The sequence below is a fragment of the Uloborus diversus genome, chromosome 5 (genome assembly GCF_026930045.1).
Source record: "Uloborus diversus isolate 005 chromosome 5, Udiv.v.3.1, whole genome shotgun sequence".
NCBI classification, from domain to species: Eukaryota; Metazoa; Arthropoda; class Arachnida; order Araneae; family Uloboridae; genus Uloborus; species Uloborus diversus.
Window position 1 is genome coordinate 146753193 of NC_072735.1, and position 14936 is coordinate 146768128.

The 14936-nt window shown below is 31.9% G+C and overlaps 2 protein-coding genes across 3 annotated transcripts in view; one reads left to right on the top strand and one right to left on the bottom strand.

The window, feature by feature from the left end:
* The window catches only part of LOC129222042 (uncharacterized), a 39931-nt gene extending 39746 nt beyond the window's left edge, over positions 1-185 (top strand). For both annotated transcript variants that reach the window (XM_054856460.1, XM_054856461.1), the window contains exon 10: positions 11-185. In XM_054856460.1, coding sequence (XP_054712435.1) covers positions 11-175 — 165 coding nt within the window. In that variant the 3' untranslated portion in view covers positions 176-185. The remainder of the gene's footprint in view (positions 1-10) is intronic.
* A 169-nt stretch (positions 186-354) lies between these two features.
* Positions 355-14936, bottom strand: part of LOC129222043 (ribosome biogenesis protein WDR12 homolog) — a 30784-nt gene continuing 16202 nt past the window's right edge. The window contains exons 5-7 of the mRNA XM_054856462.1: positions 8984-9116; positions 6531-6654; positions 355-497 (exon numbers count right to left, since the gene is read on the bottom strand). Of these exons, the coding sequence (XP_054712437.1) occupies positions 468-497; positions 6531-6654; positions 8984-9116 (287 nt within the window). The 3' untranslated portion in view covers positions 355-467. The remainder of the gene's footprint in view (positions 498-6530; positions 6655-8983; positions 9117-14936) is intronic.

A 14936-nucleotide genomic window follows, 5' to 3' on the forward strand; every position in this document is an offset into this window, starting at 1 on the left:
ATTTGTAAAGATTGGTACAAAATTCGGATTTGAAGATGAAGAAATGGAGCCACAAGTTGATGACTTCATCGAAGAACTAAGGAAGGATTATCCTTTAGATGAAGAGGATGAACAGGATTCAAAGGAAGCTGAATTTGACTCTTCTTCTGATTCGCAAGATGAAATGGAAACATAGCAGTAAAATGTTTTTTTGCATTTGTAAATCGGAATAATTTATTCTAAAATTTTATCAGTGATATTAATAACTTATGATTTTGAAAATTTCAATTGCAACAGTTAGTGCAGTTTTTAAAATTGAATTCAAAAGTTATTTCCGCATTTTATTCTGTATATATATGTAAATATTTTTACAAAATACAAAACATGTATTTGCTATCATTATCTTTATTAATAAATATACATCCTGAGTTGGCTAACTGCAAGAAAGTTTTTAAAATAATTTATTCACAGCTTTTTTCCTTTACAACTTAACTTTCCATGGCTTCTTCAGTTTTACCCTGTGAAAGAAAAAGAAATGTTTAATTAATTAAGTTTTACAAGAAATTCCACCAGCAAGCTTCTTAAAATTAATACTATGTTGTGAAAGGCTGCAAACATTAAATTATAATGCAGTACTGGCTTCTGTGCACTGCAACAGCTGTTTCTTAACCCTAGTCAGACTAGTGTAGTGACAAAATACACTATCTTAGCAGATGTTTCATACTTAATTTATGCTTCATGAATTGAAAATGCATGTTTTGTTCATTTATTTTGTATATAATTATGTCATTACCCTTTTTGCCCTGCTCTTAATGAATACAATATGACGCATGTTTTTCAAATAGGTACCGTTTTGAAATAAAAAGATAAGCAAATAAATTTATTGCACAAAAATCTATCACCCTAACACTATTTTTCGACATTGCTTCTGTAATTTTCAAAGCATTTCTCATAGCGTGGTAGATTTTTGTATACCTATTTGTAGAAAGTTACTGCCTGTGTAGTCAACCGTGGGGTAACATGTCCTTTGAGCTCATCATTGATATTGTGCTATTGACCGTCAAGGGAAGACTTTAGAAGCCGAAGCCGGAATAAATGGAAGTTGCTGCGAGCGAGGTTGGGGATGTTCAAAAACGTCCCAGCCGAAGTCAAGTAAGAGTCCTCATAGTTGACTACACAGGGGGCAACTTTCTACGAGTAGGTATACGAAAACATGTATCATGCTATGACAAATGCTTGGAAAATCACAGGAGCAATGTAGAAAAATGGCGTAAGTATGGTAGATTTTTGTCCAGTAAATTTTTTTGCTCTATCTGTACTTGTTCTTCTTTTAATTTCAAAATGGTACTTACTTTAAAAACATGCGTTGTGTTTGAACATTTTCATTATGAGCAATGCAAATAATGGCAATATTGACGAATGCATACCAAATGAAAGTATAATATACCTATTTTCTGCAGGCAAATGGCCTGTCACCTAACTTGTGAACTGCTAAGTGGAATTAAAATGCTATGGACAGTTTCACACATAGCCCAGTCATCAGGGCTGGCAAGTTTCTGCCGGGGCGGTTAAAACCACTGGTAGAAACCGGTTAAAACCGGCATGGCAAAAACCACTTTCTGCCACATTTTCGGCAGAAACTGGCAAAAGCTCTCAAAATGACAGGAAAAAAAAATCTATTGACAGACAGTAGAAAATGCATGGAAAAAATAATTGTTAACCAAAGCACAGTTTTACAATATTATCACAATTCAGAATCAAATGTTATATTGTTTGGACCCTGCAGTTGCTTCTTAGAAAAGGTGGTTCCAAAAATCTAAATAGTTTCTCAATTTAATATGCATGAATGAGAAACTTTAGAATATTCTTGAAATAGAAGAGCTAGCAGAGACAATGCATCAAGGAGCAAGCAATGTTCCTGAAACTTTCATCTATTGTATAACTGGTCCACCATGTAGTAACTAGGGTTGTGGTAAAAATTTGTCTAGAAAAATTAGTTTTGAGAAATGGGGCCAATTTATTTTGCAAAGCTGTGACATTAGGTACAAAATTCTAGGCAAGTAAAATTCTGGCACTTTCTTCTTGAAGCACGTGACATAATTTCAATCACAAACAATTTAGAGGAAGCATAGTGAGCAAATTACAATCAGTAATGCCCATTCAATTCTGTATGTCGCTCCTCTTTCCTAAGTACCCCAGTATGATTTTTTATCCTTTGTTAAATTAATCCAAATACTACGAGCCTCTGCAATTTATAAGTTCCCTTTCTGAACTAAATCAAGGGCACTAGCATTGGGTTTTATTTTTTTTTAAATGATGAAATGATGTTTAATTCTTTAGTTTACTCAAACAAATATCATTTACTAATTACTTGCGTTATTAAAGACACTTTTAAGTTTTTGCCAGTTTCTGCCGGTTTTTACCGGTTATAACCAGTTTCTGCCACTGGCATGGAAAAACTAGTTTCTGCCGGCAGAAAGCCAACCCTGCCAGTCATTGAAGGTAAAACATAGGCTTTGTTGCAACTAATTAGGGGTAAGCTAAATTATACAGAATGGTAGTACAGTATAACCTCTATTTAACTATTGTTTTTGTTAAATTGAAGTTATACTATATTTAAAGTATACACTACTTATCACATCCGACCTGCGTGGCCCGTTTCATTAAATGTTACAATTCAAAGAGCAAGATTTATGACAATATTACAAATTTGGAGCCAAATATATAAAAATTAGTTGCATTAACAAAAGGAGCATCAAGTAATCAAGATAACAAAAATTAGCTTGCAATTTTCTTTCCTTTTTCGTATTTTTCCATGTCATTTAGAAAAGAGCAAAATATTTTGAAATTTCATTTGTGCTCTAGCCCGCAAGAACGATTTTAGTATGATCTGCGGCCCTCAGGAAGAAAAAAATCCACTGGAGACCACTGTTATAAACTAATTTTGTTACATACACTTCCCAAGTCGATAGCTCAGTTACACCATTTTACTAACTTCATTCATATACAAAGAAAACTCACTACAAAAACAAAAAGTAACTTCAACAAATTATAGCTTTTTATTTATAGCTGTCTTGGGAAGAAATATTTGAACAAAACGTATAGATAATATGTTGATGGACATTTAGTTGAAAATGGATTAAGGTTTAACTACAAATATGCAATATTTTGTTACAAACTACAAAATAATGTCAATGCTAACTATTTAAGTATTGCTTGAAATAAATCAGGAATAGTATATTTTAACTGATTATTTCCTTGCAGTGGATATTATTATTATTAACGTTTAATATTAGTTTGTAATACATAATGTTTTACAATTGCAAGATATCAGTTGGAGAAGTTCACTTGGAGCAGAGGAGCTTAACTCGTCATTAGCTTACAAATCAGTCTGTTGCTTGAAGAATATTGACAGTCCCACTCTTGTGGGGAAGTTTAAAACATAACCAAGTTTTAATCTAGTGGTCAACTCTAAAAAGATGTTGATGAGGGGTGTCAAAAGTTAGTGTAAGTTTTGCTAAATCAAAAGTTGACTTTAGGGAGCTTTTACAGAAACTTTTACTCAAACTTATTTAGGTTTAAAACTTCCTGCTGAAAAATGGGCTTGGCAATGTACTTCAAGCAACAGACAGATTCGTAAGCCCATGACAATTACCAAGTGAACTTCTACTAATATCATGTAACTGTAAAACATTGTGTGTTGTGTTACAAACTGTAGCTGTCGTAAAGCTGGGTTCAATTGCACATCTATGTGTGGGAACTGTAGTGGAATGCACTGTAAAGATATTTTGGATCAAACCAACAAAATAAAAGATCACCCCTTATAAAAGACTAAAAAATGATAACCAAAAGTAATATTAAATGTTAATATCTGCTGCGATGATGTAATCAGTTAAAATATACTGTTCCTGATTTATTTAAAGCAAGACTTAAATAGTTAGCCAAGCATTAATTTTATTTTGTAGTTTAACAAAATATTGCATGTTAGTAGTAAAAGTTTAAAGTGAATGTCATTACATTGCAGTTCGAATTCAACTAAATGGCTATCATTATATTATCATCTATAAGTTTTGTTCAAACATTTCTTCCCAAGACGTAATGATAAAAAGCTATAATTTGTTGAAGTTACATTTTGTTCTCTTAGTGAGTTTTCTGTATACGATTAAGTTAGTAAAACAGTGTAACAGCTATCTACATAAAAAGTGTGTGTAGCATAATTAGTTTATAAGTGATCTCCAGTGGATTTTTTTTTCTTTCCAAGGGCCGCAGATCATACTAAAATTGTTCTCACGGGCTGGAGCATATATAGAATTTCAAAATATTCTCTTTTCTAAATGACATGGGAAAATACATAAAAGGAAAGAAAACTGCAAACCAATTTTTGTTATCATTACTTGGTGCTTGTTTTGTTAAGTGCAGCTTTTTTGCACAAACCAATTTCTAAATATTCGGCTGCAAATTTGTAACATTGTCACTAAACGTGCTCTTTGAGTTGTAACATTTCACAAAACAACGGGCCACACTGATCAGCTTTGCAGCCATAGGTTAGGCATCACTGGTTTACCATGTTGTTAGGAATGAAATAAAAAAAAAGGAATACCTTGGTAATATCATTAATCTTTGAGCTGTAAGCATATAATCATAGTACCGGTCTTGCAATATTTCCGAAGGGTTAAAGGAGCAAGAGGGGTTAGGACTTAATCTGCAAAGTATATACTAAAAAAAGCATACTAACATCTTGAAAAAAAATCAGAGTTCCCCACATTAGTTGTGACACGAAAAGCGTATAATCATAGTACTGCTCTGGCAATGTTTTGGAAGGGGGTGGGGAGAGGAAGCAAGAGGGGTGGGGGTTGGAACTTGGTGTTTTTTTAGTGCATACTTTAAGTACTAACATCCAGCAAAAATTTAGCTTACCCGTAATTTGTTGTGACAAGTAACCTTTAATTACTGGGCTAACATGTAGCAGAATTCACCTTCCAGAGGAGATGTTTTGGTCAATAATGTGCCAAATATGTCCAATGCCTGTTGGTTTCAATCCCCCCTCCCCCCATGGGGATTTTTCAGTTTTCAATCCAACAACTAAGTGTAGAGATAAACTTAGGTTTGCATTTGTTAATGACTTTTAAAAAGATTTTCAATAAGAATCCTTTCACATTAATTCAGTAAAGAAATGGCAGTGAGAAGCAAAGGAATGTAAGTGGCAAAATTAAAAAAATTGAGCTAACCAGTATAAATAGTAGGTGAAATTCTCCTCTGCCTATAATTCTAGTAGCCCTGGTAGGTTCTGTTTTACAGCATGATTTAGAAAAACTTTTCAATGAACTTATCTTTAAATGAATTTACTCAAAACTTAAAATCCTAAAAGATGTTTTATCCTTTTGAATATCATTTTAATAAAAAAAAAACATTCAATAAAAGTTTTATAACCAGGGTTCCTGTTTTTTGTTTCAAATTTAACAATTTATATTTTGCAAAATAAAAATTTCAACAGTTAAAGAATTACGAATTTCAGCAGTGCTTTGACCAATTAAAAAAAGCTAATTTTTTGGTGCAGAGGAAAGAAGCAGCAGCATCGCATGCATCTCCTGATTATCCTTGGAACATGGTGGCACGGTAATCGCGGATAATTCGCAGAATAAGTAAAAAACGATACTAGTGTATACAACATCTTTAGAAAGGTAAATATAAGGTAATTATAAGGTAAATTTGCATACATTCAAACAATAGCTAAAATGATAACATGTACAAATAATCTAAGTAAAAGTTAAAGAAGAATCGCCCATTATTGCAAATAGATTACACACATACGCGAGCAAATATTGCTAAAAGTCTAACTTGAACAGATCAAGCTAGGTTACATCAAAAATTCATAGGGGATGGGAGAAGACTGGTCTGGTCACTCAATTACTCATGTAAGTCGTGTAGATCTAGAAATTAATAAGTAGTGTAGTTGTAAGTAGTGTCAATCTAAAACTCAGGTTTAAAGTAATCAGGTTTCGATGACCATGGAAGCTTTGATGTCATTGAAAAAATAGATTCATTTGTTCAGTTAATCATTGTCGAAAAAATGAAGGTGTGAAAGGTCGCAGATAATCCACCCCATGGGTAATCAGGAGTTTACTGTACTTAGAAATTATAAGTTTTTCTAATTTCTGTACCTCAGCGCCAGCATAACGAAAGTCACATAATCGCAACTTTACAGGAGGGAGGAAAAACTGTTGCACGGTGGATGCAAAAGATGGGAAGCACTCTTTTAACGTTGGCAAATAATTACAAAGGTTTATAAAGAATTAGGTTTACATGGCTGGATGCGGAATAGACTTCTATATTTAATGCACTAATAAACTGAAAATCTCAATTTTTGGACCTGTGTCAGCCTTGAGATTTTTCATTTTAACATTGTGTACTTTATTACATTTATTTGGCTAGGACAGTTTTAAAATCTTTTACTTTACACTTTAGGTAAGTTGGTAACTGTAGGTAAATAGACAGTGCAGTGTACAAAGGCTGATACCAAGAGGTTACTGAGTAAACTTAAAATTACTTACTTTAAATTTATACAACTTAACATGGTTATCAGCTCCTCCACTAACAATAAGATCTTTGGAAGACCAGTCAACAGAAAGCACTTTGTCTTCATGGCCAGAAATATCAAATAGAGGTGCTTTCGGACTAAAAAGAAATGAAAAAATTTGATTTAATTCAAGTTGAAACACTTCATTTTATTTGTCATTAGTGAATAAGCATTTCGATGGGCAAGCTCACACCACAAGTGGAACAAGATTTTAGATACACAAACAAATTAAACATACTTGAAATACACTACTCAATCAAGAAGAATACTACCCATCAAAACTTTATTGTATTTATCTATTTTCATATTTAACTATATATGGCATTTCAGGAAGGGGAGAGGGAGACGAGCTCTGTTGCAGAAATAAACTATTATGTTGTGGCCGTCACAAAACTTTCTTCTATATATTTCTTATGAATTCTAACCCCTCCCCATGTTTGAGAAAGCAATATTCCCAGAAAAAATAAAATTTTGCACACAAAAGACTTGAGGATCGACCCAATTTCCGAATTATCGCAAAAGTAAAGAGCGAAAATTGAAAGTTATTTTAAAAGCCTTACTTGAATTACTTACGAATATTTTATTTGTTAAGAAACATAAGATGGCAACAGTTAAAAATTTTAAATAATTGAAATAATATTTCCCATACAATGAAAATCACAAGAAATATGCAAACAGTCTATTAGATTTATATTTCTTATTGTTGCATTAATAAAGCTATTTTAATTCTCAAAAAAAAAAAGTAATGAGCACCTCTCGGAGCGATTGGCGCTAAAATTGAACCAACTCTTGTTTACATATATGCTCACATTTGTTCCAAATTTCATCCAGAACGCAGCATTACTTTTTGAGATATAGCACTCGCAATGAAAAAGAACATTTGATTGCACCACCCCCCTTTTCAGCTCTTGACGCCAAAATAAAATCAGCTCTTGTACCCTCTAAGGGCTACTTGTCGATAAAATTTTGTTTGATTCTGTTCATTATTTCTTGAGATATAGCAGTCACAAGTGACTACAAAAAACGTTCTATTACTGAGCCCCTTTTTGAGCTATTGACAATAAAATTGAATCAGCACCTGTACACGTTAAGGTTAAGGGCAACATATGGACCAAATTTTGTTTGATTCTGCCAGTTACTTCATGGGGAATACAGGCACTCATAACTCAAAAAATGTTCTATTGCTCCACCCCCTTGGAGGAATTCGTGCCAAAAACCAATGGGCACAAGTTCACATAGGGGCACCAAATTTTGTGGGATTTCATGCGGTAGTTTTTGCTGTAGAGCGGCCACAAAAAACCGGTTACACACAGATATTTTCCAAAAATGGTCGAAATAGACTCGGCACACCTCAAAACGTTCAAATCCGTCAAAATTCGAAAATTTGCATTAAACCAATACTTTCTTCTATGTATTAAACATAGAAGAAAGTAAAAAACAAATATCCTAGAGATGAAAATTAAGATAAATTAAACAACACATAAAATGCAAATCCGATTCACATGTCTGTAGTTTTTTGCAAATTTGGGCAATTCATGCGTTGTTTAATCATCTTTTTTTTTTAACTACTTCAAAACGGCCAAGAACAAAGCCCCCCCCCCCTACATAAAACTTATAAAACTAATGCTACTTTGATCCCTAACCAGACCTCCAAAGGACAAGGCCCTTTTTTACGACTAGGTTGACATGTCCTCTCATCTCCCCTGAACCACTACAGTGTTGTAATAAAAAACTAATATGTACTACAGTGCAGAATCTTTTACCAGGGAACCAAAAAACCGGCAACATTTTGCCGATTTTCCCGCCATTTTAAAAAAATACGCATTTTTGGCAATTTTTGAAAAACTCAGCATTCCTTTGAAATACCTAAAAGAATATGAGCGGTTTCTTAAAAAACACCATATTACTTATCTATAACTTGGGAAAAGGTTTACAAAAACAAACTTCAAAGGGTTATCCTAAACTAGATTCGCGAATTTTCCGGATAGTTGATAGTGGAATCTAGAAATCCGTAAACCCAACCCAAGACTGCAATAAGGCATCAAGAACTCATAAATCAAAATTGCAAAGCAATAGCTCAAGCAAATAAGGAATTAGGTTAACTTTAAATGTTGGTTTTAAATCCTGTTGTAAAAATCGAGGCTTGTTACGTGATTTTTAAAATTGATGCTCCATTATAATGCGTAAATTTTCCTTATTATTCTGGATAAATAACCACATTTCACACTGTTTTTTTCCTCTCAAAGACTAAATATTTAGATCTTTTTTTTTTAATTTTGTGAAACTATTTACTTATTTTCAATATTATTATATACTTATTTTCAACTTTTTGAATAATATCTTTTCCTTGCACAAAAAAAGTTAAACTCAAGTAAAGAATCGAAAAAAGGACAACCTGGAATAAAAATAAACACTTGAAAAACCAACCTTCTTGTGTCCCATAATTTGACCAGAGAATCCATAGATCCTGATATGAACTGGTATTCATCAGATGGTGACCATTTTACAGATGTTACCCATAAATTATGAGAGGAAAATGAAGATTTAACCAGGGCACCATCTAAAGAAAATAAAATTCATTAATAATTGAATGCAACGAAAGGAACAAAATCCGACATGAATGTAACAATAATAAATACAACAAAACCTCTCCGAGTGGCCGTTCCGTGAAAATGTGGCTGCTCAGAGGGGGTGGTGACTGCTCTTAAGGGTTTTCGTTATTGAACTCGCACAAGACAACTAATGTTATAATTCAACACTTTAAAATGATTTTTTAAGAAATTAAAGAGTAAAAAAGTTTTTTTTTTCCAAGATTTCTCTCTCTTTTTTTTTTTCAAAAAGAAGTTTGCATTTGTTCACAACTGTATGTTTACATCTGTATTTTACAGAAACTGCTTTTTCTTTTCAAATTTAATTTTAACTTGTTAAAGGGGCATTCCAAGGTATTTGTGACATAGGGGTGTCTGTAACAAAACTTGTTAAAAGGTTAAAATTTTTATATATATTAAAAAAGCACATTCCAAAGGACACACATGTCATATTTTTTTCTTCATTTACTTCATATTAATCATGTAACCGCAATCAAAACATCAAAAATACAACTTTTAACGTTACGGACTCTACATTGAATTTTTCTTCAATAGTGACTTGAACCGAATTTCAAGCCAAAACTGGTGCTTGGGACAAATAAAGTAAAGGATTATCTCTACTACATATAATAATTTTAATGAAAAAGTGCATTCGTTAAAAAATTATAAGTTGTGAAAATGGTGATTGTAGAGTCCGTAACAATAATTAGAAGAAAAGTTTTGTTAAAATTTTCATTTATGCATTTTATATCACTAAACTGAATGTTTTCTAACTTCACCTATGGTGTTACAATATTCTAAAATAAGTTTCATGATTATTTAAATTCGGTATTTTTAATTAATTTTCTAAATTTGGTTACGGACTCTACAAAACGTTACGGACTCTACATTTGGCAACCGTTTCAACACAGCTCTTTCTTTACCAAAATGTTTGAACAGCCTGCACAAGAAAAAAAAAAAAAATAAGTAGCCCTTTAAAGGAAATTACAACTTATACTTTAAAAAAAACTTGGACTTTCAGAAGAATTTTGACTGAACAAGTAAGTGTATAGGGGTAGTCAGAGCACATTGGTCTGGCTCTCTACTTTTCTTCTTTTTTTTTATCTCATCATAAATTTCAATTTGTAGTTTTATTTTCTACCATGAGTTAAATATTTCTCACCACCCCAGAAAATTTTCAATTCATTACCTTTTTCCCCATTAATACTTTAAGAAAACTTTGTGAAGTGAACCAACCTGCCACAGTCCCGGGGTCCCCACATTACAAAACCAACTTCTATTACAATTTTAATGTTAAATATTATCCAACATTTGTACCAAACAAATGTTTTATGATTATAATCAAAAACCAAAGTTAAAGATCAATATAATTAAAATTTACCAACATCTGTTACTTTTTCAACAATCAGCACAATTTGTGTTTTTAGCAACTTCACTATTGCTAATACTGGAGTATTGCTTTTTTAATTGTTCTAAAAGTTTTTGTGTGTTTTCTAAAAGTGAAGCAACATACCCCAGGTACTTGGTCTAAAAAAAGTTGTCCTGATTTTTTCCCTACAACAAAAAATAAACTGCTAATACTTTATAACTAAAAAAACTTATTTTAGGAGAGGAATTCAATTTATTGCTTCATTCTTCATGAAAACCATTTAAAAAAATAAAGTTGCTTAGTTATGAGAGTTAATCAATTAAAAGTAGCACTGCCAAAATAACAGTTTCTGAAATTTGTTCAAAACAACTACAATATGATTTCATTATAGGAATTGTAGAGCTATAGGCGCTACTTTTTGTTGGTCGTAAATTTAAAAAAAAAAAAAAGATATTAAAATTATCAAGGCCGGTCTAACGAGTCCCAATTTACCCTATTATCTTATGGGATGTTGACTGATCTGGTGATCCCGAATTTCAGTATATTTCCAGTGTGACATTTGAAAAATTTCCAGTATAAAATACGAGTATATATTGTACAAAAAATTAGAAAAAAATCACTTTCACTTTAAAATAAAGGAACAAAGTAAGGAAGTCAGATGCCATGTAGTACATTAATATTAGGGCCATTAAACAAAAATATAAGATCTTTCGTGCCATACATGACTGAGACTGATCATACATTGAATTAATTAAATGCAATTATTTAAACCGGAAATGAACAAAATTTTGTTGCTTAAAAATATATGTGATTCCTGAAGCAAAAAATGTTGCCTTTTTAAATTGAATTAACAGAAAATTTAACTTAACTTTAAAAAAGCAATTTAAAAAGTATTGGCATAAAAACATCTTCTTCCTAACATGTCCCCCCCCCCCAAAAAAAAAAGTTATCCAGAAATTTCGACTTACCGAAGATGGTCGGGAATTGATCACTTCAGATAACCAAGGTTCTACTATAAAAGTTGAATTGTTAGTGAAATTTGCATTAAAATCTATCTTTTCTAATATCAAATTCAAGACTGAAGAAATCAACATATCACTTGGTCTGTTCCAACAAGAGGCCACCATCAATCTGCCCCCCCCCCCCCCCCACCCCTAGAGCTTGGGTGCACCTCCCCTAAATATCCCAAAACCCCCCTCCCTCATAATATCAAAAACCTCTCCCCAAAAATGAGAAAAATAACCCTCAAAACACCCCCTAAAAAACTTCAATGGCACAGTCTGCGGCATGCCCCCCCCCCCCTCAGGTGGGCACCTTTCACTTATATGATGAAGAAATAGTCATAACAGTTGATTCTATCATTGTAACTATTGAACAATGAGGTAGTATTGTTGTTGTTTACACTCTATAAACAATAATTCAAACAATACTCGAACGTGACAACAGGGTTCATACACTTTTGGTTAAAAAAAGTTCCCTGACTTTTCCAGGTTTTCCAGGTTGTTTTTTAGAAAATTCCAGGTTACTCGCATCATTAAAAATTTAAGTTTAAATAGTAATATTTTCAAAATAATTAAAACTGTTTAAAGTAGCAATGCAGAAGAACTGAAACTTCTCCCCTTAGATTAAAAAAAAAAAAAAAAAAAAAAAAAAAACTTAGATTTTTTTCCTTTGTTTTCTCTGTCAAAATTTTAAGTTTTTTTTAAACATTTTGTTCAAAATTGTTTTAATTTGTTTACTATTTGTTGAAAACAGAGTACTTTCAACTTATTTTAGGGTTTTTTTTGATGTCACGCGTAATATTATAGCGTTTTGCTGTAGTCCTGCAGCAACCTTTTAGCATCCGCTTTTGGTTTACAATACTTTTTATTTTCTTATAAGTAGGTTACACAAAACATATTGAGCAAAATGCAAAGCTAAATTTTAGTATAAATATGGTTAACTTGTTGCATCAATTTGCATACCATGTAATGCATAGTAACAAAAATCAACATCCGCCGATCATAGGCCAATGCCAATAATCTTTTTTTTTTTCACATATTAAAGGACGCTTACATTAAAATTTCAAATTTTCTTTTCCAGAAAGTATCAGTTAATTTTCAAAAATTCACAACTTTTTGCACATTTTAATGTTATTTTCAATGTTACTCATTGATATAAACATCCAATTCTGTTTCTGGAAGTTTAAGTCTATTTCCATTGTGCAAATGATCAAATATGGCGACAAAGTGAAAAATTTAAAATAATATGTAGATTTTTGGATTTGTAGTATAAAAGTAGTAATAAATAATTAATAATCCTTAAAATGATACAATAAAAGCAAAATAGTCAGTATTTAGCACATAAGAGTCTAAATCAATTAAAACAAAAAAATGTTATAAAGATTAAATTTTGCATTTTTCCAGAAAATCATTACAAATTATCCGGAAAAAAAAGGCACAATTTGTGTTGTTTTCAATAGTTTGCATTGCAATTAACATCCAATGCCGTTTTCGGGAACTTAGGCACTTAAAAAGTCTTGTGTACTTCCATCTTGGGAATGACCAAATATGGCGGCTATGCCCAAAAATAAGAAATAACTTTTTTAATTTGTCGCATGAAGACAATTAAAAAATAATTAATCTTCATGAAACTACAATTCATTGAAAAGTTTTTATCACATTTGCGTCCGAGGCAGTGAGGATAAGATTAAGTTTTAAGAACAAAATTTTTTATTTCTCAAGAAAATTATTTTAAATAACAATAGAAAAACAATTTGTAGACCATTTTTTGTTATTTTCATCAGTTTTCAATTAAAGAAAACATCCAATTCTGCTTTGTTTTTGGAAACTTAGGCATTTTAGGATCGTATCTACATCCATCTTGTGAATGACCAAAGATGGCGACTGCGTTTCACACGTAGCTGAAATGATTTTCCGATCAAAAAAAAAAAAAAACCTATTTTCCCCGATCGATCTTCCCATCTACAGGTTGTGCTTCCGAAGCAGTAAATTGTCTTCTCTCCTTTTGAGTTTGTACATAATTGCTGTTCACCTGATTTTTTTTCCCTTGGGAACTATTGAGAACCAAAAATGGCGACTGCTGAAGATTTTTTGGGTCGCCACTTTTTTCATTGCTTTAAAATTGCTACAATTTTTTTTAAATACATCGATAAAAATGAAGATTAGATCTCATAAAACCAAATTCCCTGGGAAAAAATTGGGAAAAGAAAAATTTTGGGGACACATTTGGAAAATTCCCTGACATTTTTGACTATGTCATTTTCCATGATAATTCCAAGTTTTCCCGGAGCGTACGAACCCTGAACCGAATAGAATGTAGTGGCAACCCATCTAAAACTTTAGGCAGTAGAAAGAAATGCGTTCCCCTCACTGACTCCATGCAAGAAAATCTTCGATCTTTTGGCGCATTTTTCGTTGTGAAAAAAAAAAAAAAAAAAAAAACGTTCATTTCTCGATCGCAGTTTTTAAGTGCAAATGTCGGTTTAGATAAAAATTTACAATTTTTTTTCGTGAAATCACAATAAAAACGAAGACTAGATCTCATGGTAGTTAATTCCTTGGGAAAAAAAAATGGAAAAAAAAAAATTTTTGGAGGACAAAATTTGAAAACTCCCTGACTTTTCCCTGACATTTTTGACAGTGTCATTTTCCCTGACAATTCCCGGTTTTCCCGGAATTCCCGGAGCGTACGAACCCTGGACAAATATGTAGAGTCCGTAACATGTTCATAATCGTGCAGTTCTTCAGTAAATAATTCTGTAAAAAATATTTTTTACCTTTTTAAAAAATATTTTGGTGCTTAAATGTATTATAGATAAACTGAGACTTAGTGGAAAACCTTCATTAGGTAAGAGTAGTTATTACTTTCACAGAAAATTTGAAGATAGTTTAAGCAAAAATTTCCATGTCTTTTTAGTGTAGAGTCCGTAACATGCTATATATCTTCCTATATCTTTAGAAATTCAACACAAATCTAAACTTTTTTCAATGTTATGACATAACTACACATAGGACTAATCATTTACAAAAAGTTTAATTTTACTATTTGCACTAATCATGAGTAGGAGGCTAAAACATCCTTATGAAGTGTAGAGTCCGTAACAGCCAAATACCTTGGAATGCCCCTAAAGTAAATCCTGAATTGAGTCAGCAGCTATGGCTGTCGAATTAGGGATGATATCATCAATTTTCTCTAAAATTTGCTCCTTTGAAAACCAATTTTTATTTATCACAAATAATGTTAAAAACTTCATCTAAATCCAAAAAAAACCCCTAAAGATCACAATTAATTTTTTTTTTTTTTTTTTTTTTTTACAATCATGAATCAACAAATAAAAATGTCAAAATTTAAATCTACCCTAAAGCTAAATATTGTTTTCTTTCTTTGAAAAATATATCAGTCCTCATAGATTACTAAAATG